This window comes from Mirounga angustirostris, unplaced genomic scaffold (assembly GCF_029215605.1).
Source record: "Mirounga angustirostris isolate CCGP_5_RB_7025 unplaced genomic scaffold, mMirAng1.0.hap1 SCAF_1, whole genome shotgun sequence".
NCBI classification, from domain to species: domain Eukaryota; kingdom Metazoa; phylum Chordata; class Mammalia; order Carnivora; family Phocidae; genus Mirounga; species Mirounga angustirostris.
Genome location: NW_026991709.1, coordinates 136878654 through 136904364, shown reverse-complemented (window position 1 = coordinate 136904364; position 25711 = coordinate 136878654). Strand labels below are relative to the sequence as shown.

At 39.7% G+C, this 25711-nt stretch overlaps 1 protein-coding gene across 1 annotated transcript in view; it reads right to left on the bottom strand.

Moving 5' to 3' along the window:
- Positions 1–7898: 7898 nt before the first annotated feature.
- Positions 7899–25711, bottom strand: part of UBE2E2 (ubiquitin conjugating enzyme E2 E2) — a 373034-nt gene continuing 355221 nt past the window's right edge. Inside the window, exon 6 of the mRNA XM_045903879.3 lies at positions 7899–8760. Coding sequence (XP_045759835.1) covers positions 8663–8760 — 98 coding nt within the window. The 3' untranslated portion in view covers positions 7899–8662. The remainder of the gene's footprint in view (positions 8761–25711) is intronic.

Sequence of the window (25711 nt, the reverse complement as noted above, 5' to 3'; positions counted from 1 at the left end):
CCTGGAAGGGCTCTTACCCCGGAGTTTTCCCTTGTGTGAGCTCTACTTTGCCCACACTTCTGCTTATGGTCCATCGATAATTCTAGCTGCTCTGTCAACCTCGTAATTCCTCAGAATATTTCCTCTGCCAATGGCATTTTTTTCCCCACCCATAGTACAGATTATATTATTTTTAAAACAAATGTTTTAAAGTCAATGTATTAAAATGTCATCTCTGGATATTTGAGTTGGGACGGTTGGTAAGCCGTGTGGTTCATCCACAAGGCTTGTTCCTGCTCTTCTTTCTCTTCCCATTTTACTCGTTTTACACTCACTCTGAGTGGCATCATCCTCTGCTAAATCACAGCTCTTCCCATACACGGATTCCCAACTTCACAGCTACATTCTGGATACTAAGCTTTCCTGACGGTGCGGCCAGTATGTCCAGTGGCCAGACATCTCTGGTTGGATGTATCCGAGCCACTTCAATCTCACCATGTTCAAAACTGAACTTTTTCTGCTCGTTGTTGCTCCATATTCTTGGGTGTGGCCCTTGTCGACCTGGTCCCAGCCGGCTCACCAGCACCACACCTACATTCCAGACCATGGAAAGTGCAAAGAGAGTGTGAGGCCAGCGACTTCCTCTTACAGAATGAGATCTGGAATTCGCGGCTGTCGCTTTTGTTCACTTCCTTTGGCACTGGTATTAGTTATTGCTGTGTAGTGGGGCACTTCAAAACTTTGTGGCTGAAATCGGTACCATTTATTACTGCTCACAAACATAAGGATCAGGTGGACAGCCTGTCTGGTCTTAGTTGGGTTGATGCATGCAACTGCTTGTCAGCACTAGGTTACTTGGTTCTGCTGATCTTGGCTGGGCTATCTGGGATAGTGGGGAATGGGTTGGTCTAAGACTGTCTCAGCTCATCTCCACATGGTCTCTCATCTTCTGACAGCCTAGCCTGGGACTTATTTTCAAGGCATGGAAGGGTTCCAAGAGAGGTGGGAAGTGCACATTGCCTCTGGAGACCCAGGCTTGAAACCGGCGCAAGACCACTTCCCCTGCAGTCCACTGGCCAAATCAAGTTGTGAGGCCAGCTCCGATTCAGGGGGTGAAGAAAAAGAAAGACTCCTTTTTTTCACGGAAGAAGCTGCAAAAATGTGGATACTGGAAGGACTGAGATTTGGGACCATTTTTTATAATGAACCTCTTACAGGAAGACCTGGCTAAGGTGGTCATGTGTCCTGCAAAGCCTTGACGGTTCCGTTTATAAAAGGGAGAAAGGGAGAACGTGTATGAGGGATAATTTATAGACTCTGCCTCAGAAGGAATTATAGTTCCCTATTCATCTTCCTTAAATGGAAGCTACACTCTCAATCTCTTGCTATACATAATAATATCATCATTCTGACAAAATTTCTGTTCTTAACCAGTGCACAAATTTTTGATTTCTCTTGACTCTGGTGACCCAGCAACTTACTCCTTGACCTCTTAATCCATAAAACAAATCAAGTTAAGGTGCTTACAAACATTTTGGAGTTTAATACATCTAGTCTTTAGGCTAATTCTGAGGTGCCCAAGAGAGCAGTATTTTTATCTAAAACCTACTTTTTCTCTATATTACTGCACTATTTAAAAAATCCCAAACAATAACATTACCATTCCTCCAAAGTCCAACAGACCAAATCTGGATTGACAAGTACATCCTAGTATTTCATTACGTACCACGAAGAACGCAGAAGAATCTGGGGATTCTTTAATAGGGACAGATGTTTTACATTTAAGTAAAAATGCATAGTCATGCTTGAATTTGAAGTAATTTCCTCATTGTTTAAAGTGAATGGGGTCTCCCGGGGATTAATAACAGCTTCTGGAGTTTCTCATCATAGGTTTTGAATAACTGTCCATAGCTACTCTGATTTTTAAGTCATGGTAGTTGGAAGCTGTCTCGCGCACATGCAGTAGTCACGAGCTGTCCATCTCAAGGACAGAGACTAAAACTGTCCAATTGCATGGCGGTGGCCATCTTCATTTATTTGTTTGGCAGTAGTTTCAAGGGGGAGACTGAACAATGAAGAATGTTATCATGTTGTTTCTAGACAAGCTCAGCAGAGGCAGGCTGTACCAGGCGAGCGTGACCTCTGTCTACCCCTTTGTACTGTTCTTGCGCTACAGATTAAATAGAAGAATCTGGCTGGGTGTTTCTCAGTGTGCTCAGTGGCACCAACTGTAAAGCATCTGTTCCTTTTCTATTGCAGAGCTTGACAGAATTTCTCAGGAGATCTAAATTTCCTACAAACCAGGACATGATTGTCATCCTGAACTCTGACCTCCCATCCAATTTTTAAAAAAAAGATGGATGAGAGCCCAATGTTGTGTGGGAGAAGGGGGTAATGTAAAGGTGGGGTTAGGATTCTCACCAGCTCCAAAAGATGCTAGGGTGACCGGGTAAGGTTTTTTTCTGTAACCAGGACTGACACCAGGAGATCCCGAGCAGCTGGGGTTTGTCCCCACTTTGACGATGTGGATTCACAAACGGGGAAGAGAGAGACATGATCACATTATCTCCTCCATTTTCCTGTGCGGCTCTGATACATTAAGAGATTTTAAAATTCAGGAATTTCAGGACGCCTGGGTGGCTCAGTTGGTTAAGCAGTTGCCTTTGGCTCAGGTCATGGTCCCAGGGTCCTGGGATCGAGCCCCGCATCAGGCTCCTGCTTAGCAGGCAGCCTGCTTCTCCCTCTGCCTCTGTCGCTCCCCCTGCTTGTGCTCTCTCTCTCTCTCTGACAAATAAATAAATAAAATCTTAAAAAAAAATAAAATAAAATTCAGGAATTTCCCTGTAAAGAAAATCCTCTCAAAAAGTGTATTGTGCATAAGATTACCTCAGAGAAAGGTACACATACCTTGAGTCATGTTTGAAGATGTAAAGGAAGATTGCAGTTGGCTTAAATCACTCATATGCATCCGAACCAGGGAATGAGTGAAGGTGGCCAGCTGTGAGAGCCATAGAGAGTGGCGAGGATTCTTCAGACTGTAGAGTGTGCGTCTCTCTCTCTTTTTTTTTTTAAAGATTTATTTATCTGAGAGAGCGAGAATGAGAGAGAGTACACGAGAGGGGGGAGGGTTAGAGGGAGAAGCAGGCTCCTCGCCATCAGGGAGCCCGATGCGGGACTCGATCCAGGGACTCCAGGACCATGACCCAAGCCGAAGGCAGTCGCTTAACCAACTGAGCCACCCAGGCGCCCGAGTGTGTGTCTCTTTTAACCAACTGAGCCACCCAGGCGCCTTGTGCGTCTCTTTTAAAAGGATAACTGTATATCAGGGAAGACACTCCTCCAAACTGGCCCTGTGCAATGCCTGAGACTGACGCTAAAATTTAGTATTAGCACAAAAGCTCGAATGACCAACAGCCCTGGTTTGTCCCAGACTGAGGGGGTTCCTGAGACAAACTGTTTTAAAACAGGTATAAATAAAATCTTTAAAAAAAAAAAAGGCGGGGGGTGCTTGTGTGGCTCAGTTGGTTAAGTGACTGCCTTTGGCTCAGGTCATGATCCCAGGGTCCTGGGATCGAGCCCTGCATCGGGCTCCCAGCTCAGCAGGGAGTCTGCTTCTCCCTCTGTCCTCCCCCTCCCCACCCCACTGGTGCTCTCTCTCTCTCTAATAAATAAATCTTAAAAAAAAAAATTAAATAAAACCAGAGTAAGTCCTGGCCAAACTGGGATAAGCTGCTCACCCTAACCCACATTACCAGTGCACACGGTAGAATGTGAGAGTGAAAGGTGCCTTGTGGAGAGGGCATGTTCCAGGCTCAAGGAGTGGGTTAGCTCCCCACAGGTATATGGGTGTACTACTAAAGCAGGTCCTCAGAGGCCAAGCTGCCCTGAGCCCCTGAGAGCGTCAACTCCAAGAGATTCCAGATCTGATGTAGCTTTCAGTGCTATGGTTCAGAATATAGTTATCCTATACTCTGCTCCAGATTTCCTCTGAGGACAGCTGTAGGACTCAGGACACAGGGTGTGCCCCTATGGCATGAGAGGTTCTGCCCCACATACCAGAGACCCATACAGAAGGGACATCTTGACAGTGTTAGAAAGCCACCTTGAAATAAAATGCATAGGTAGGTCAGGATTCTCTGGGAGGGCTTTTTGTGCAACTATTTTTGGTGTCAACTATGGACATACCTTTTTTTAAAAACACAACTTATTGGGCGCCTGGGTGGCTCAGTTGGTTTAAGTGACTGCCTTTGGCTCAGGTCATGATCCTGGAGTCCCTGGATCGAGTCCCGCATCGGGCTCCCTGCTCGGCAGGGAGTCTGCTTCTCCCTCTGACCCTCCCGTCTCATGTGCTCTCTCTCTTAAATAAATAAATAAAATCTTTAAAAAAAACCCCAACTTATTATAGAGACATTTAAAAATTGCCATGCCTGGCAATAATTAATGGCCCCTTTTATTGCAGTACTGAGATACAGAGAAGTTTGGGGGTCTTCCAAGGGACATGTTTCCCATAGCTGGTCAAGTCTTAATGTGGCACCTCTAAGATTAGAAGTGCTGTTTGGTCTTCCATGTAATACCAGGTCCACATTTCCTTCAACATTTTTTTCCAATTATTGAAGATGGCAAAATTCCTACTACCTAGAAATTGTATGGCACCTTGACTCTAAGGCTGAATTATGACAATTTATTTCTATAGTATGATCTCATAGTTAGAAGAAAGGTGCATGTGGTTTTGTATGGCAAGGCTCTGGTGTCACATGCTTGGTGGGAATCTCACTTTGGTACCCTGATCATTGTGCATAAACGAGGGCCACTGTCAGTCTGTCCAGGATGCTATAACAAAACACCACAGACTAGGTGGCTTATAAACTATAGAAATTTACTTTTCATGGTTCTGGAGGCTGGAAGTCCAAGATCAGGGTGTCAGAATGGTTGGGTTCCAACGAAGGCCCTCTTCCTGTTTGCAGACTGCCGACTTCTCACTGTGTCCCCACATGATGGAAAGGAGACAGGGAGCCCTCTGGGGTCTCTTTCATAAGACTATAAGTCTTTTATAAGATACTAATCCCAACCAGAGAGCTCTGCTATTATAACTTAATCACCTCCTAATACCATCACCTTGGGATTAAGATTTCAACATATGAATTACGAGGGTTGGGGGGTGGGGAGGGATACAAATTTTCAGACCATAGCAGCCTACACATCAAAGGGCTATGCTGAGGTTTTATTAGGTAACTTATGGCCTGATGCACAGTATATTCTGAATAAATATTTCCTTTCTTCCTAATTCCCAAAACAGTGTTGTAGGATGAACTTGTAGGCTGACTCTCTAATCTTGGAATAAGAAAAGATTGACTACTTCTGCACTTGCTATCTTCAGTGGATTCCTGTAGAAGAGATGAAGAATGTTGTATTTATTTGTAGTTTTATGACAAATTAAGGCCACAACCTTCTGAATTATTTTAGATCAATAAATATCATTTCAAACTACTTTCTCAATGACCAGTGGTCCTGCCTCTGTCAAGGATCTGCCAACATTTTATTTAACAAATTTATAAAATACTGTAACTAGCAATAACTGGCATGGAAAGTCAAATATTAAGGTACCAAATCGCTCCTGAATTTTAGAAATGCTATCCCCATGATCATTAGTGAAATGACTTACGGTTTCTGAGTGCTAAACTACTCCCAAATCTTATTTTACAAACATTTTTGAAAACTTAGCTGGAATTGTATTGCCTGCTACAGTTACAGATTCCAAGTAAAATTACCATGTTATCTGGAATCTAGACTTAACAGGCTCAACTAAGGATTTGTTGCTCTCTCTGGAGTTTCTCTAGCTTTCACATTTTGAGGGGAGGGTACATTTGTTTGTCATTAAGTATTCAGAGTTCATAAACACGGGGAAAGAAATGTTATAGACTTCCTATCAAATTGACATAAAATCTAAAGATGGCTCATGGGAAAGCAAACATAGATTTGTGACAGGATTTCCTATGAGAACTGTTATGATCTCTGGCTCCCAAATAACACACATTTTTAAATGATCTGAAGTATACCCATTTATGAGATGTAGATGTAATATATTGGATATAGCACTTAAAATGTGTCCAACTGGAGTTGACTTTTTTGTTTTTTTTTTTAAAGATTTTATTTACTTATTTGACACAGAGAGACAGCTAGAGAGGGAACACAAGCAGGGGGAGCGGAAGAGGGAAAAGCAGGCTCCTGGCTGAGCAGGGAGCCCAATGAGGGGCTCGATCCCAGGACCCTGGGATCATGACCCGAGCTGAAGGCAGACACTTAACAACTGAGCCATCCAGGCGCCCCTGGAGTTGACATTTTAAAAGAAGAAAAGCAAACTGAATTTAAACATTGTCAATAAAAGCCAGTATTAATATCGTAAGTCTGGTTTAATCAGTCAAAAGCAAAAAAAAAAATCAGTTTAATAAGATTGCATATTAATATGGCTCAGTGCTTTTAGGATTAAAATTTTAAATCTAAGGTATTAAAGTAAATATAAACCTTTGTGGTCTGAAAGTCTATAGACAATAATACATTCTGGGTAATTTCCTAAAAATGACTCTTGTATTATATTAATTTTATTTTAAAAGAAAGAGATGTTAAACACACATCTGACCCCCCCCCCCCCCCCGCCATCTATAGTGTTCTATATATCAGGGACTGGCAAACTACAACTCACAGGCCAAATCTGGCTATTGATTGTTTTGATAAATAGTTTTATTGGAACACAGCTATGCCCATTCACATGTATGGTCTGTAGTTCCCTTTGCTACGAGCATAGAGTTGAGTAGTTGAAACAGAGACCATATGGTGTTCTGGTATGCTGGAAAATGTCTTCAAATAAAATGAACAGTAAAGTCATTATTAAAAAGAGAAAAAACACCCCTAGGTACTCTGGTTTAAAAGTTACCTTTTCAATATTTGAACAGTATTTTCTTGAGGACTTCTCTTTAACCACAAAAACCTGCATCTTTTGACTCAGATATTTAAAATGTTTCAAATAAAGATTTTAAATTTGAATCAGAAATATTTAGAGGTGAATGATTTCCATTTGTAAATCCCACTATTTAGTAGTAAAGATGTTCCTTAAATGAGACCAACTGGTATGGTGGGCTTGTAACTGTAATTAGTGAAAGCAGGAGTTTCCAATATGCCCTGTAACACAAAGAACCCTGAATTTCGATCAGCATATCAGTATGTTTTTCAAACTGCACCACATACAAGTTTCCTCTGCCTCCTATAGCTACATACCTAAAATAGTCTGAAGGTCAAAGCCAGACAGACATACCCTTGTCACTGAATGTGTTGACCATGAGTGATACAGTTGAGTTTATTTCTTCCACTAAAATTATGGAGAAAAAACAAAACATACGTAAAATAGTCGGAAGGTCAAACCCAGACAGACATACCCTCGTCAGTGAATGTGTTGACCATGACTGACGCAATTGAGTTTACTTCTTCCACCAAAATTATGGGAAAAAACCCAAATCAAAACTCAAGGGTAATCACTGTAACAATCTTAAGAGGAAAAAAGGAGAGAAATAAATTCAAAAGTGCTCAAACACAATGATCAGCTCAGACTTGACTTTCACTAGAAAGTATTTTTGGAGTCCCATATTTTAACTGTTGAGTAAAGAAGGTTGTAACAGAAGGGATGTCTATGAGAAAGTAATGTCCAGCTAATATGTAAAGTATTTGTGATCTGAAAGAACTGTAAAATCGTCAGGTTATTGACAGCTGGAGAAATTCCACATGCTAAGCAACTCAACTACAAAGAAATATTAGCGGTTTTAGATGAAAAATAAATTTGAATCTGTAATTGAATTAGACAAGCCTTGCTGCACATAGGGCTACGCTGGTCACCAGGATACAAAGCAAACACTGGGTTACCAGAAGTGCATTTATCAGCCACAGTGATTTATTGAGTGCTTTAATAATACAAGTGTACATCAACTGATCCACAGTCAAAAGTGGCAGGTCCCTAAGAAATTTACAAGCACTTTAAGTAAATCAAAATACATATTATTTTGTTCAATCCAACAGTCTTCTGTGTGGGGGACAGAAGGCTAGTGATAAACAGAGTCTCAGTAATGCACAGTGATTCTGATTGAAGCTTTTGTACAAAAAACTTGTTCCCAGTAGCATGCACCCACCAATAAAGACTTCAGTACAAAAAATTAACCCTAAGCACTACATTTAAGTAGAAATGAGATATAATTCTGAATTCGTGTTTTCCCAAAGATCACATAAAAGGAAAAAAATCAAAATAAAACAACAAAAAACAAAACCACACAGTAATACAAAGCTTTGTAAGAAAGCTCTTACTATTACAGATCCAACATTGTTTGCACTGAAAACAAAAGTTCCCATTCCATGTTAAGATGGGAAAAAAAACCCCAAATCTTTCAAGTTAATAGAAATCAAAAAAGGAAATAAACTGAGAAGGCAGGGGTGGGGGGGGTGGAGGGAAGAGAGAAGGAAAAGGAGGAAGAGGAGGGAGGGAGAAAGGAGTGGGGGATGGATGACATACCATCAGAAAAAGATTCAGAATTTAATAAAAATAAGAAAATAAGAACCGAGGTCCCGAGGGGTGGGTAGGGCTATTGATGCACTTGGTGAATGTGCTTGCACAGGTCCGGCGGGGGCAGCAAGCAGCAGGCCCCTATGTGGCATACCGCTTGGTCCACTGTCTGGCCATCCGGTCGTGCTCTGCTCTGTTGGTCATGTACTGTGTGGCAATGCTGCCCACCAGAGGGTCAGCTGGAAGGGAAGCAGAGTCAGGAGTCAGTAAGTACCAGCAGCACTTCCTCTTTCAAAGCTGGGGGAAAGGAGTGCCGGAAAGCTAACCCTAGATCAAGGAGTAGATGCAGAGGTGGCAGGAAGCTGCCGTTCTAACCTGTAACAATGTCACTTCAGCAAAGACCTGTAAATGACCTGCCAGTGACAGATCACTTTTCACACCGGCTGCCCACAGAGTCATCTACTTGCCCTTTTACTGATGGCTCTGGTCATTTCTTGACAGGTCGTACTCTCTCTCCCTGTTCCCACTGCACACTTCCCACCCCCCTCCGCTTGTCTTCAGGTCGCTGTTTCACGGAGAACTCTTTGGGAAGTGGTTCCGATGGCCTGGCCAACTCCTCTACCCTGGGGCTTAGACCCTTGGTGGTGGCGCTCCCACCCCTCACTGCCTACACTGGGGGAGGCTTCAGGAGCCTCAGCCGAACACACCAACCTTAGTAAGAACCACTGACAACGGGGAAGATGGTCTACTTCCTCCTCCAAACTTGGAAATATCAAGATCCATATAGCTCTTTATTATAAAAATACCGGTAGATATTAAATAGCTAATACTCACATCCTGAAAGTTTAACATACTAACGCCATAAAACTCTGAGGAACTGACACATCAGGAAACTGAAACACTAGGGGGGTTAGTAAGTCACCCACCCAAGACAGATAAGCGGTAGAGCCAGGAGCCCACACACACTGAGCCTAGAGCCCACCATGCGCTGCTTGGAAGATTGCTTTCCACCCAGATAGGACTGGAAAAAAATCAGAGCAATTAAAAATAAATTTTTTTTTTTTAGGTTTCTGGGGGTCCCAGAACGCATCCCTTTCCCTTCATTCTCTACCTTCACTCCTTCCCTGATTTTTATTTCCTCTGCTTTTGGTGTTGAGAATTTGAGTGTATTAGATCTAGTGGATAAGAAGGAACCAAAATTAGCAAACAATATGTTAAAGATGAAAAAAGTAAGTAAGTGTGCCTGTGGTCTAATACAACCTATAACGTGGGAAGATTCTGAGACTAACCTAGTAAGATACTCATGGTCATACCTTCTCAGTATTAGAGGTGCAACAGAAACACCATCTTTTAACCATCTGCTGAGGCTGGTACTGCTGAAGCTGTTCCAAGCCCTCTCTCTGAATGACAAGACGCTGCTCACATTTTAACACACCTTGCTCATGTGTTCTTGGACTTGTGCTAAGCTTGTTACATTTATTCTAGGGAGAGGCCAGTTTCTTACATTCACTTATATCACACACAATTTAAACAGACTACCCAGTATATGGGTTTGTTCAGAACTTTTGCCTCTCTGCTCACTCTGTGCTTCTCCTTCACTTGCCCAAATGCTGAAACTGACACCATCACATAAATCAACCAGGTTCAAGAAGATTTAAACTAGTAATACCAAATGCCTGGAATCTGATTAAGATACTTTAAAAAAATGTGGTTTTTCAGTTCAGATTAAGTAATGACTTTAGTCTAAAGGGCCAAAGAGAGGTCTGAGTCACATTTCTCCACCTTTGAAAAAAAAATCATCTTATTCCAATTTTTGGCAGTCTAGAATGCAAAAGTTTGAGTAAAAAATAGGTATCCTCAAAAACTAGAGTCTACGTCACTCAAGACAGGTGTTTAATTGAACAGTATCTGTATTAATGAAATGCACTAAAGATCCATTTGTGCTTTATAACTCACTGATTGAGGTAAAGGACAGGCTTAGTGTCAGAATGACCAGTGATGTTCATGCTCTGCCTTAAATTGTATCCTCACAGTGTGGGCAGACGGGGAAAAAGACAGGTCTGTCATTTCAGCTCAAAGGAGGAAGAAGGGGACAGATGAAGGAAAAGGAACAGGAAGCTGTGGGTGGGAAAAGGTGTTACAATCAAGTGTTAATATTATTTCAGTAGGGGAAGAAGGGGGGAAAATCTCAAAACAAGTTAGAACACTGATAAAATTAACATGCATTGTGCAAAATTTTTTTGTATGCTTAAACAATTAAGATTAGATTTCTTTCATTAGAGTCCTTTTACCTTTTCAAGTTTGATTTTAAAAAGAATATTTTTCCACCTGTAAAATTATACATGCTAACTATAAAAGCAATATTACTAATTAAAACTGCCTCAAACAATACACAAGACAGAAAACTGTAAGTGAAGACCATCTGTAAATTTACTCAGAGAGAAGTACTGTTAACATTTGCCTTATATCTTCCTGGAATTCTTCTCTAAACACACAATTAAAAAAAGATTATAGTCTACTTTTGGAATGTTAAAAACTCACTATATGGCAAATAACTTTTTATATCAATAATTACAAATCTACTTCATCATTTTTAGTATTCACCTGAATAACCAACTTCTTGTTTAGAGACATTTAAGTTTCTTCCAATTTTTGGCTTTATAAACAGTGCTGTGAGGAACATTACTGTGCATACACTTTCACAAATTTATGCAAATCTGAAATTTTTAAAGTATAAATGAAAAACATAAAAGTATAAAATGAAGGAATTTAAAAATCACATGTTATTAACCAAGTAGGTCTCAGTGCTAAAATGTTTTGCTGAATAAAAGTTAAGATTGTCAGTCAACCAAAACTATGTAATATAGGGGCCCCTGGGTGGCTCAGTCAGTTGAGTGGCCAGCTCTTGATTTTGGCTCAGGTCATGATCTCGGGATCCTGGGATCGAGCCCTGCACTGGGCTCCGTGCTCATTGGGGAGTCTGCTTGAGGATTCTCTCTCTCCCTCTGCCCCTCCCCCTGACTCGTGTTCTCTCTCTCCTTCTCATATAAATTAAGTAAATAAATACATCTTAAAAAAAAAAAAAAAAAGGAAAGCAAAATACCATTAGAACACCAAAAACAAAACTATGCAATATATATGTAGCAAATGACTATCACAGTGAATTTAATGGAATAAAACACACTTTTTGTAGTGTATTTATAATTACGAACCTAAGTAAAGATGAATCTTCTTACACAGGTTTCATATTTCATGGACAGTTATGCCAGGGATGTAATAACAGTCTCTAAACATAAATTACTTGCTTATTTCTCTAACAATTTCTTTCTAAAAAAGAAGGAAAAAATTCCTTTTGGCTTCCACATTATTACTTTGGGTTTTCACATTATTACTACTTTCCGAAATCTTCACTGATCTTTGATATTATCCTCTATCAGTCTTCTTCTTCTTACTAAAGAAAACCCACAAAATTTATCAGTGGATAAGTAAATTAAAATTTAAGTCTTCTACATTTTTTGCCTTGTTCACAGCAATTATATGAATTTTTGAAAAGAGGAGCATGTTTATGCTTACAGCACAGGGTTGGATGATTTTAAGCGCTTCATTCTCCCAAATACCAGTGCTGCATATATTAGAGATTCCCTGAAGCTGAGGAATAGGATTTACAGCATGGGCAACGGAAAATCATGGGAGTGAGAGTTGGTATATAATGCTCTTCATTAACTAGACCTCTAAACCACATCACCTCACCTGTTTAACAAAAATGCCTTCATTTTTGTTGACACAATACTAGCTATGAAATCCTAGCCTGAATGGAAGTGTAAGACTGAAAGACCATGGACAAGGGGCAGCACACCACTCTCTCCTTCCTTGTCTCACCTCTGCCTCCTTACACAGTTCCAGGTGCAAAGAGAAGCTGGTTAGTAAGTGCTTGTTGACTGAATAACCATCATGATTATTTGCAAGTGAGTAAAAGGTGATCATACCGAGTACTCTGCTCCCTCTCCCATTTTTTTAAGATCTGTGGTCTGTGCACCTTTGATTCTGGAAAAGAAAGGCTCAGACGACTCCTGCAACTTCATCTCTAGGCTTGCCTCTCTCCTGGCTGGTACCCTGGAAGCCAAATGGCTTAAAGCTTGTCCAGAAAAGGGGGGAGAGAGGAATCAGTACTAAAGGGGATAAGCAGCAGCTATATGGCAAGAAGGGAGTGGAAAAGACAGGCAGACTACTGAACTGCGGAGTTATTCTATTTGGAAGGTCAAAGAACATTCTATCTTGGTTGGTAGGTGATATGGGAAAAATTACATGGAAAAAAATTGGATTCCCTTTTATTAAAAAAAAATATTTTTATTTACTTATTTGAGAGCGAGTGAGAGAGAAAGCACAAACAGGGGGAGGGGCAGAGGGAGAGGGAGAAGCCGACTCCCTGCTCAGTGGGAAGCCTTACATGGGGTTTGACCCTGGGATCATGACCTGAGCCAAAGGCAGACGGGCTTAACCGACTGAGCCACCCGGGCGCCCCTGGATTCCCTTTTCTTAAGAAAACATATATATTCTTAAAAAACCACAAACAAAAAATAGTACAGAATAGTGGACAAGGGCATGGGCTTTGGATACAGACTGCTTGGGTGTGTATCTCAGTTCCACTAGTAACGGAGTCACCTTGGGCAAATTACTTAACTTCTCTGTGCCTCAGTTTCCTCAACTACAAAATAGAGACAATAACTACTCCCTAGAATGCTGTAAGAATTAAATGAATTAATTCTTGTAATGCATATACAAAATTGCTGCTATTATTTTCAAAATAAAGACTGGCAACTAAGTGTTCTTATGCATCATATTTTATTTTAAAATATAAATCTGATTGTCTTCATGAAGACATTCTCTTCAGATAAAATCCAAAAGTCCTTAGTATGGCTCCCAAGATCTTTGGTCTAGACCTAATCTTTCTAGCCTCCCGTCCCCATGCTTGCAGCCAGAAAAAACAACTTGCAGCTTCTTCAACAAGCCCTGCTCTTTCATAGGTCTGCACTTTTACTTCTGCTGCTTCCTTTGCTTGAAGGCTTCTACTCATTTCTCAACATTTAGCTCAAGCACAACATCCTTGGGGAGGTCTTCTAGGAGCTCCCTAGCAGTCTTAGGCGTCCCATTTCTGTTTTGTCTGTTCTTACCTCTATCACTGCACTGAGAATACTGCCTTTTAGTTGTCTGTTTACTTATCCCTATTTCCCACTGGGCTGAAGCCTACACATTCATTCATTTGACAAATATTTACCGAGTCCGTACTCTGTTCTAGGTACTGGAGAACTAGTGCTAAACAAAATCCTGCCTCATAGGACTCTGCCTGTCACTCTGTTTCCCTCTTGTTAACTCTGTTTACTGTGTGGATCTAAGTACGGACAGAAGAACGTAAGACAAGTAAGTAAGGAACACACACAAAACAGTAACCATAAATAGCAGCTATTCCATATGCATGTGTCCCTGTGTAGCACGAGCACTGTAAGTTGGTTCATCACAGAAGTTTCTTCTCTAGATGTGAATTATCAGCAAATCAGAGAAAGGGACCTGATAGTGATTGTGACAGCTTTCTTTCACTTTCTCCTGTTATTTTTTAAAAAATTATTTTATTGTTGAAATTTGTGCTCTGCACTTTGCCATTTCTTGGATTCCTCAAGGCTGTAAGTGACCGCTTTGCCAGCCGTTCAGTTATGCCTGTGATTAACACCATTCTTTTAGCTTCCCATCAAGTCCCTGGAGGCCTTCCGTGCGTCTGCCTTGTAATGAGGTGAAGTAGCTCATTTCTGTCTTTCATGAAATTTTTTGTTGGTGATTTGGTCTAGCTTAGTTTTCTTTAATCTTTTATAAAACAAAAAAGTAACAGATGCTCATATATAATAAACTCAAATAATAAAGAAGTACATATGACGTAAAAAACATTACCTTCTTCCCTCTAATTTCCTTCATCCCCAAACCCCTTCCATCTCAAGGTAACCCTGTTAACGGTTTGATACTCATCCATCCCTCCATACTTTTTTCTTTATTTATGCTTAAATTAAATGGGAATCACATAAAAAAACATCCTGCAACTTGCATTTTCCTCTGTAACAATACATTGCAGTTGCATTTCTAAGGCAGTACAAATAGACCTAGCTCATTATATTTAATAATCACAGGGCATTCCTTTGTGGTTATTCAGCAGTCTGTCATTCCTCTCCTGATGCACACGTAAATTTGATCTGATTTTTTGTTATTACAACTAGTATTACAGTCTTGTATAAATCTTTGAGCACATGGTTAAATACTTCTGGGGGTAGATTCCTCTAAGTAACAGTGCTGGACCAGAGAGCACACATTTAAACTTCGGTAAATACTGCCAAACTGCCTTCACTCAAAGGATGTACAATTTACCCTGTTTCTGAGCATTCTCAACAACACTGCATTACCTTTTTAATTTTTTTGTTAGATTAACAAAAAAAATCTGTCATTGTTGTAACTGCATTTAACTTGATGCCTTACTAAGGTTTAACATTTTCTCCTGTTTGTTCACTATTTATATTTCTTTCTCTGTGATTTGTTTGTTCATGTCTTTTGTCCATTTTTTTCCCTACTAATATGAAGGAACACTTTATACATTATAACTATCAAGCATGCACTGAAGTTTAGCTTTGGCCTCAGTATTCAGCCAAAATCTGCTTTAGTCTTTGGAAGACTGAACAGACAGATGCCTCCTTTGATGTCATTTCCAGCTTTACTTAACTTGTGGAGATCAAAGATCCTGTAAGTTGCCATCATATTTAATAGGCACGATACCATCATTTGTACTCAATGCTACTATCTGAACACTGGTTTAAAATGTATTGGTAAGCATTATGAATGTAACTTGGGACTGAAAATCTCTTTCAGCCAAAGATAAACACTATGGCATACAAGGGAATAATTTGGAACTGCTGTCTCAGGTATTCAGACAAATGTTCAAAGTGAGATGGAAGAGCAGCTACCATGTGAAAAAGCTGCTGGAACAAAACGGGTCTTAGTACTGTCCGCTGCATAAACTATGACGGATGGGAAAGGTAACCACCAATGGCTGCTGGGAAAGTAGCACGTCCAGTGACTGTGGGAAGCAGCAAGCCAATATAAAAATATTAGAAATTAAAACGTGAGGGGGAAAAAACCTTATGTTTGTTTCTTAGATACTTAGGAAGTGTTTTCTTTAAGCACTGCACACAGCTTCAGTTCACGGAGCACTTCAGTGACACGCACCACCACCACTAGCCAGATCTTCAAGTCTGGGGGCTGAGAAGGTAAGTCTTCCCCTTATTATAAGTGTTAGAGGAAAAGGAAAATTCACTGATCCGACAGCAGAATCTCCATGAACAGTAACCTACACTGGATAAATAAGCCTCCCCCTCTTGATTCATGCTTTTCATCCAGGGAAACACCCAGTTAAGTACTCTGCAAATACGCACAGGAGCCATCTAGTAGCTGGCAGTGCTCAGAAATCATATTGCTCCGTCATAATGACAAAATCCAAATATCCTGAATTTTTAATATTAAAATTATAATATTACTTATATTCTTAAAATAAAATTTCATATTTACTATTGTATGGAAGAGGATCATTTTATGATAGGAATAATCAGCCTTGCCTTAGGTTGCTCATTGATTTTAACACTGGCTGTTCAGTATTCAGCCAACATCAATTCAGTGCACCTCTAAGAATAACAGTATTTATCCATTATGTGCGGAGGAAATACTTTCTCTTAGTGTATCATTTGTCCTTTAACTGAGTTTATAATGCCCTTGCCATACACAAGTTTAAATTTTTAGTAAGTCAATCTTTCCTTAACATTTTCTGGTTTGATGTCATGCTTACGTACAAAGGCCCTCTTCATTCACTCCAGCATTTTAGAAGTATTCCCCTATATTTACATATAGTAACTTTTAGTGCAATGCTAGCTTTATCATACACAAAGTTCCTATACATATCTGGATCGGATTCTGTACTGATGTTCTTTCAATAGATGAATTTGTCTTTTGCTTTATTTGTTCCTCCTGCTTTTCTCACTGTTTTGGTTATCGGGTAGGGTAAGTTCTTACCCTTTCCCATTTTTTTTCTTCACTAAAATTTTATTTGAAGAATCCTAACCTTTTTTTTTTTTTAAAGATTTATTTATCTATTTATTTGACAGAGAGAGAGAGAGCGAGAGTAGGAACACAAGCAGGGCGAGTGGGAGAGAGAGAAGCAGGTTTCCCGCCAAGCAGGGAGCTGGATGCAGGACTTGATCCCAGGACCCTGGGACCATGACCTGATCCAAAGGCAGACGCTTAACGACTGAGCCACCCAGGCGCCCCTGAAGAATCCTAATCTTGATGAGGTTAAGACTTGGAGCATTTAAAGCTATTCCACCCCACAGGTATAGGAATCTTACGTTTCTTCTGAAGAATGTTATCAAGATTTAGGAATATCTGAATTCCTGAATTCCTCTGGGTCTACTAATTAAAAATCAAGTGAGTAGGACGGAGTTAAGGTTTTTGTATTCTGGAATGTTGGGGAACCAAACTACTAATTATAGGCCTAGCCCAAACCAGAAAGATTGTTAAGTACCCTGAGAACACACACACACGCATGCATGTGTGACTCGAAGTGATTTAGGAGGAAAATTATCATGTCTGTGATTTAAACCAAATGGTGGATATTACTAAACTAGATATAAATTTGAAAATGCTAAACAGAACTGCATATAAGTCTAGCAAGATGTGCTGTTAGTCCAGAATTAATAACTAGTGATGTTAAAAGAGGTACTGAGTATCCCAAATTCTAAAGAGACCATCAATACCTTCCATAGGACTTATTAAGAGAAGATGAGCTGGCTCTGACAACCCCAGGTATCTATCATAAAATATCGGAAAGGAGAGAAAGAAGGTTTGTGGGATTACTGAGCTACCACCTTGGGAGTGTGGTGTGTGGTAGTGGAGCGTCTCTGTCTTCCTCCTCCTCAGCACCACAAAAACAGGGAGAGGATGACTTTTTCTTCTCAAAGCCATGCAAGGAGGGTAACAAGAGACCCACCAAGTAAAGACTGGGGTGTCTTCGAGAAGCAGATTGGAGTGTCATCCCTGGCCAGAGATTTAAACCAGGTATGAGGTAATTTGCCCCTTGACTATCTGATTAGAGAGAGGGAGCACCAAGGAAGTGGTCTATACTTTCCCTGCTATCTCATCAGGGTCCTATCAAGAAAGCAGCTCCCCTAGTAACTAAGAGGCTCTTAGGAGAATGCTATCTGGAACCGGCCTGCAACCAATTTTTTAAAATTTTAGGAATTTAAACATAGCCATTATTAAAAATTAAAGTTACAATTAAATAAATTATTTACAAACAAGGGTAATACTTAAAACTCATTTCTTAATTATTTTACTGCTATGATTATTATTCTCATAATTTATTTTTATGCCTACTCTATCTGTATGGTGCAAAAACAACAACAACAAAAAAAACAACCAATGTGCTATCGTGCACCTTGTCCCAATTATGCATTCAGTTTAAGGTCATGCATGTAGCCTGAAATTGGCAAATGCTACAATTTAGGACTTGGATTTATTGTTTTGTTGATTGTCTGGAGCTAAGAAAGTGATGGATAAAATGCTAATAATGCAGATTAAACCTAAAAGTGTAGCATGTCTAGAGTCCTTACATTGTGAATAGCATAAAAACTGGAGGATATATTCTTCCAGCATTTGAACCTAATTCAGCAAAGAAGTTGCTCATGACACTAACAAGTGAAATTCCAACATCCTTCTTTATTTCATTTTTGTCTTAGTTCTTAAATGAAAATATCCAATATTCATGTTAGAACTACACTTACCTGTCAGTTGCAACCATAGGATGGCTATAGATTTTAGTAAAAATCACTGAATCTCTTCTAGGACAATCAAATGACTATATGAAATTTACATTAAAGAGTATTGTATATTTTATTATCTGTAAATTGTATACATTCTTTACATCAGTAAAATGTATAATAAACTTATGTATGTGCATATACACATGCCACATACCATCACTCGACTCCAACCCCTAGCCAGTTGTTAAATATTTACTGGGACACCACAGGAGAAGGCGTTTATTAGGATGAGCTAGGGCTCAGTCTTCCACATCAGGGAATTGGGCAGTGAGTTCTCCAAATTACCCATGTGAAGCAGCATTTTCATACCTGTCACCCAGAAGGCATGGATGGCAAGGCGATGCTTGCCAAAGAAGCAAGGAAAATAATAACCACAGGAAATTAGGTAAAGGGACACTGTTCTCATTCATTACCTAGCCTCCAACTGCTTAGGAGTTAGGCCTTGAAAAGGGAGGAGAAGGCAGTATCTGAGAACCAGACCATGTTCCATCCACCCTGATGGGAATGGAGGAGGAAATTAAATTTAAATCAGGTATGAGAGGGGAGTTTAAAAATGGACCAGATTCACCTTCTAATAACTGAAAGTGACCTGGATGCTATGAGATCTGCTAAATATTATTAAGGAACAGAAAAGCAAGATTCAACAAAACAGGGCCTAAGGCAGTGACAGGAGAAAATTAAAACCATTCCATATTAATACCCACTGAATTGAGACTGCTCAATAAACAATACAAAATACACTGGCCATAATCTAAAGTATACTCTTGATAAAATACCTTTAAAAATTTAAAACCTCATCCTTTAAGTCTACATAGCAGTGCTATGTACATTAAATCAATGTGTGTTTTCAAATATAAGCGTTCTATTAGAATAGACTCCTCTAAAGAATGGTACAGATGCTGCATTCCTACTGAGAAGTTATTGGGTTACAATTCCAGGCTTAGTTAAGCAATAATTTCTAATGAACTCTAAGAAAATATCCTTAGAGTAGAGGACTTGTTTAAGATACCAGAGATTCACACATTGCTTTCCCCAAAATACCACTGTAAAGAGCTGTTGTTGCAGCAAGCAGGAAAGAGTCAAAGATGCCAACATGTTAAAGCTGGGTTTTTTTAAAAAAGCAGCTTCACTGAGATATAATTCATATAGTTTACCCAATTAAAGTATACACTTCAATGGTTTTTAGTACATTCACAGTTATGCAACTATTACCACAATCCATTTTAGAATTATTTTCATCACCTCAAAAAGAAACATTGTACCCATTGGCAGTCACTCCTCATCTGCCCAAATCTTCTAGCTCTTGGTATCCAGTAATCTACTTTCTGTCTCTATATATTTGTCTGTTCTGGACATTTCATAGAAATGGAATCATACACATGATGATCTTTTGTGATTGGCTTCTTTCACAAGACATAGTATTTTCAAGGTTCATCCATGTTGTAGCATGCATCAGACTCATTCATTTTTATTGTCAAATAATATTCTATTGTATGAGTAGAGTACATTATATTTATCCATTCATTAGTTGATGGACACGTGGGCTATTTGCACTTTTGGCTATTATAAATAATTCTACTATGGACATTTGTGTACAAGTTTTGCTTGAACATGTTTTCATTCCTCTTGGTATATACCTAGGTGTGGAACAGCTTGGTCAGATGTAACCCTATGTGTAACCATTATAGGAACTGCCAAAGTGCTATCCAAAGAGATTGCATCATTGTATATCCCTACTAGCAATGTGTCAGGGTTCCAATTCTCCACATCATCATCAACACTTGTAGATTTTAATGAGAAACTAGCTTATTGGCCTATATGTACCTATATGTACCAGGTATCCCAGGTTATTTTTAAAAGAAGATTTATTTGAAAGAGAGAGCACAAGCATGTGCAAGCAGGGCGGGTGGGGGGCAGAGGGAGAGGGAGACAAACAGACTCCTCGCTGAACGGGGAGCCTGACATGGGGCTTGATCCCAGGACCCTGAGATCATGACACTGAGCTGAAACCAAGAGTTGGATGCTCAACCGACTAAGCCATTCAGCTGCCCCCTGCACAGGCATCCAGTTATTCAAAAATATATATTCTTTCCTGCCAAGCATGGAAAACAAATTATTTTAGAGTATTTTTCTCATGGTCTCTGGCTGTGAGAGACTGAAGACTATCCTGATCCTGTCTTCTACTTCTAACCCTGATGGAAGTAAAAATGACAATAATCTAATGAAACTTGTTTGCAATGCACATCTTTTCTTCAAAATAAAAAGATATATTTTTATTCCATAGTCCTAAATGTAGTCTACTGACTACAAATAAATATTCTAATTGATCAATTTTTCCCTTAAATAGTCTTTTCTGTTTACACTATTCAGTAGCTAAGAGTGGGACAGGAGATGGCTTTCAGATGAGTGTGAGTACTGCAATCATGCCCTGGATACTATCACACAGGTCCACAATCTCCACTGCATCTGGGAATCTGGACTTGACTCCAGGGATATAAATAACCCAGCGCAGAGCCAGAGCTGGACAAGACTCTCAGGGGTTTCAGTTTACCAGATCATCCTGCTTGCCTTCGAGTGCCGGAAATCTGTAGTTGAGGCAGCCACATGGATGATGTCCCTGCTGAGGAATGACACTGAGGGTGTAGGCTTTGATTTGGGCTGAGGCTGCTCTTATCCTCTCCTCCAAAAGGGATGTTGTTGAATTCTCTGCTAAAGTTAGAACCCAACCATTACCTCTGTCTCTCACTGTGCTTGCCAACTCCCCTCTCTCGGTGAGGGTAGGCAGTATTTCTTTCTCAGTCTTCTACCACAAAACCAGCAGTGTCTGGGGCACTGTGGATGACCAGTCAATAAATATTTAATAAGTGAATTAATGGGTAATTAGACCCAGTGATCAGGACGAAATTTGGTTTGTAGATGGTATCAAGTTCCTGGCATCTTCCTCCTCATGCTTAAGTCTAAATGACATTTTATGCCTATAAGATCAGTGGCTCTCCAAGTTGCTGACTTCAGACAGTAAACATCTGGGCAGCCCTGGTGTCATTTTTTGTGGTTTAATAGTTATCTCTGCTTCGAGTCTAAAGCAGGCAATATGCTCTATTTCTTATAATTGTTCTCTTGCTTTCTTCAAGCTTCCCCATCTCCTTTTTTTAGTCCTTGAAGGTTTCAATTCTTTTAATTCATAAAGATTCCTATATTTAGTCTGTATTCAGTGGTTTCCCATTTTACTGACATCTTGTCTGAACTCGAACTTGTTGTTTTAACCCCTTGGGCAACATGTTCTCCCCTACTTCTGCTTCAGCCAAGTGGGCAGGTCTTTTTCTAGGACTCAAACTCTTACTGTATCCTTCTAATATAGGTAAAGAACCATGTCCAAACAAATTCTAATATATCATAAGTGGTAAATTATTTTCCATTTTTCTGGTAACCCACTGGCTACCAGAAACTGACTAAATAATATTCACTGGTCTTAGAACGCATCCTTCTTGTTCACCAAGATTGGCTTAGAAATCTTTGGGAGACCAGGCATAGCCAAGTTCACACATGGCTAGGAAACCACGTCCTGGGGATTCTGATTCCCAAATATCTCCTGGCCCTTCCCCTCCTCTTCCTCTTCATGGCCTCTGTCATCTCTTACCTGGACCATCAAAATACGTTCTTGAACATCTGTCTTCAGTCTCTCCACTCTCAGATGAACTAAACTTTAGTCTTTAAAGGCACAAACCTGGTCATGCAAGGTCCCTCTTTCAAAGCTTTCTATTCCTGTCCAACTTTGCTCCCTTTATCACACCCACCCTCCCACCCCAGTAGCAAGGCTAACTATACACAAAGATGCACTTTTGCCATAACCTGTCTGATGTCCCAGATTGTTTTTACACATTAAATTTTTTTTTCAATATCTTAGTCATACTTTTTTCTTCAATAGGGGTCATTCTAACATTTTCCTTCCTATTTAGTTTTTGCCGTTTCTGGAGGAAATATGTTTTCAAAAGAAGTAAACATATTAATGTAAGAGAACACTATAACATAAATTACTGTGAAATCATTGCCCCAAAAGAATAATTCATGGTAAAAAATTTTGTGCTAAGTGTAAAGTGCTGGCCTATATATTAAAACAATGCATCAGTGCAAAGTGGTTTCCATCTTAATGGCTTAGAACAACAACTCCTGACAACAGTTTGGTTGGTCTATAGTGTCCTTGTTTTCCCTAGGGAAATCAATCTCTGCTGAAGAAGAAAATACAAACCACTGATCTCATGGTGTGGGGGGTGGGGTTGTGTTTTAAAACACAGAAAGGAGGAAAGAAAAGAGGTAAGACAAAAAGCACTTGTCAAAGTTATCTGTCTACACATTAACTCCTTAAAAATAATGCTGAACTGTTTTTTATTTTTTTTTTCAGATTTTATTTTAAAGTAATTTCTACTTTATGTGGCGCTTGGACTTACAACCCCTGAGGATCAAGAGTTGCATGCTCTACTGAGCCTGCCAGGTGCTCCAATAATGCTGAATTATTTGGGCACAATCACCTTGTCCCATATGTGAGAAAGGGGAAAAAAAAAAAAAAGATCAAACTGCTCATTGTGGGATTTTTCTAATCAGCATTTTAAACTGGATTTTAAACCTTTTCAGACTTAAGCCAATTTCTCTCTCGCCAGATGGCCCCTGTAACTTCCCTAGGATGGAAATCCCAACTCTGCTTCCTGCTGCTTCCCTAAGTAGGTCTTTGATTACCCCTAATAAGCCCTGTTGCACTGGCCTCTATAACCTGCTGACCTTTCTTTACCTTAACACTTCTCAGTCGAGCTGCAAGCCTCTTTTTTTAAAAAAAAACTCCTGGCCTACTTTGCGACAAGGACATACATCAAAACTCTCCAACTTTCCCTCTCTTCACCACAGTGTAGTAATTCAAAGTTGGGCCTCTCTTTAACTGACTGTATAGCACCTTTGTAAAGTAGGGGAAATCCAACTTGTATCTGGTTGGCTCCCTCCACATTTGGCTGATTTCCTGGCATATTTTCCCCTCCTGACCTGAAAAGACCTTTCTCTCCCAGAGGAACGTTCCAATACCTGATCATAATGTGACTGTCAATCTAAGGTACCATCTTTTCCACAGGTATGTACATTTTCAAAGAGAACTATAGAGACCACATTTAGCACAAAGAAATGAAACTAACAAAATATAATTGGAACAAAAGAGTATGTGCATAATTTCACTCTGTGTTTTGACTAAAAGGAGTGTGGGGTTCTTCAGATCACAGAGCTGAAAGCCACCATCCATTCTGCCACTAAGGGGCCCAGCACAGTGTATGACACACAACTCTTTTCCATCCCCTTCCCAGAAGCCTGGTTTTTGATGGCTACTTTTTATGTAGCTAGCTGTGCTAAGTCATTCTTCATGGATATCTGACCTGCACTGATGGTTTAGCTTTTCAAATGACATTTTAACATTCATATTCTACTACTTTAATTCTTTCTCCAAGATACATCATTAAAAGTGAGAAAACAGGTTGCAGAAAACTGGCTTCTTGGCTGTGATTATGCAGACCATTTAATGGGTGGGAGGGACCATGCTTTTTACTCTGTGGATGATGCTGACAGGAGTTCACCTACAGGGGTTTTAACCCACCCCACCACTATATTTATTCAAGACTGGTCAAAACATGGGATTCTTGTTGGAAATTCAAAAGCCACTCCTGAGTCAGCATGAAATGGGACATGCTGAGGCCCTAAGTTTTAACTGCTGTGTGGTGGGCACAGCCACAGGTCCCCATATGCAAGGCTTCATTGGGAGTATTTTTTTGAAACTAAATTTTGGTGTTAAAATTGAATCTGGTAACCACCACTAAATTATACAACCATATTTAAATTCTAAAATAGTTATTTTTACAGCAGCCTTATAAAGTTTAATTTACCCCCTTGCCCTGAGAGATTTAATGAATGCTTAAAACAACTCCACCTATTTTTCTGTAATTGGCTACATTTGTTTCCAGTATAAACATGCTGACTAGATTTGCATAGTGATTATATGTCTAGAGCTCTATTTTTTGGTGGTGGTGGTGGGGGGAAGGCAATGAATAGACCTACTGCCCCTAAATGAGAATGAACTCACATCTGCATAAACAATTATATTTTCACTTGCAAATTAGGTACCATTTGTATCTATAAGGTTTTCCCAGTTTAAACAGCCATTCTTCAGACACACACATAGTGATTATTCTTAGGGATGATGACTTTAAAAATATACATGTCTTTTTTGCAAGGTTAAATCAGCCCTCTAGACCTGATAGTTTTGCTCCACTTTGTCAGAGGTCATGAGAACAAATTTTTGGTACTGACAACATGCTATACTGTCTTACTTAGGTCTAAAAAAAACAAGACAAAACATAACACACAAAAAAATACCCCCAAATCAAACCAAGAAAACAAAACCAAAAAACCCAAACCAAACCAAAACAAAAAAACCACTCAAAAGCCAAAACCCCCACAAATACAACCCTCTGGAAAATATATACCTAAAGGACTATTTATGATGAAAAAAATTAATAGTGTGGATGTTCCTTTTAATTTTATCTACTTGCCACATTTCACTTACAGAGTACTTTTAGTGAGGATTCTTGTTTACATCCCTAAATTATCAATTTGAAATTTACTGAATTCTTCAAAAATTTTTTTATTCAGATAAAACACTAAGTTAAAAGCTTCAAAAAGAAAATCATTACAGAAAATAATATGACCTACTCAGCACACTAGGAGAGACTTCCAGCTTCATTTTTTTTTTTTTTTAAAGATTTTATCTATTTATTTGAGAGGGAGAGACAGAGAGAGAGCACATGAGGGGGGGAGGGTCGGGAGGGTCAGAGGGAGAAGCAGACTCCCTGCCGAGCAGGGAGCCCGATGCGGGACTCGATCCAGGGACTCCAGGATCATGACCTGAGCCGAAGGCAGTCGCTTAACCAACTGAGCCACCCAGGCGCCCTCCAGCTTCATATTAATAAATTGATACAGAGGGATACTGAATAGCCTTTTGGCCTCTAAAGGACAATATACCCACTATTTGTGTGAACAATGACTATATTTTCACTTGCAAATTAGGTCCAGCCAGGACCTATAGGGCTTTCCATATTTAAACAACTCAGTCCAGGATAATCATAAGAATTAGTAATAAATCAAAATAGAGAACTATTCCTATATAGATGATAAAAGAATTAAGCATCAGCGTTTTACTTGATCAGAGATTATTTCTACTGTACATGCAACCAAACCACTGTGGTGTCAACTCATGTGAAGT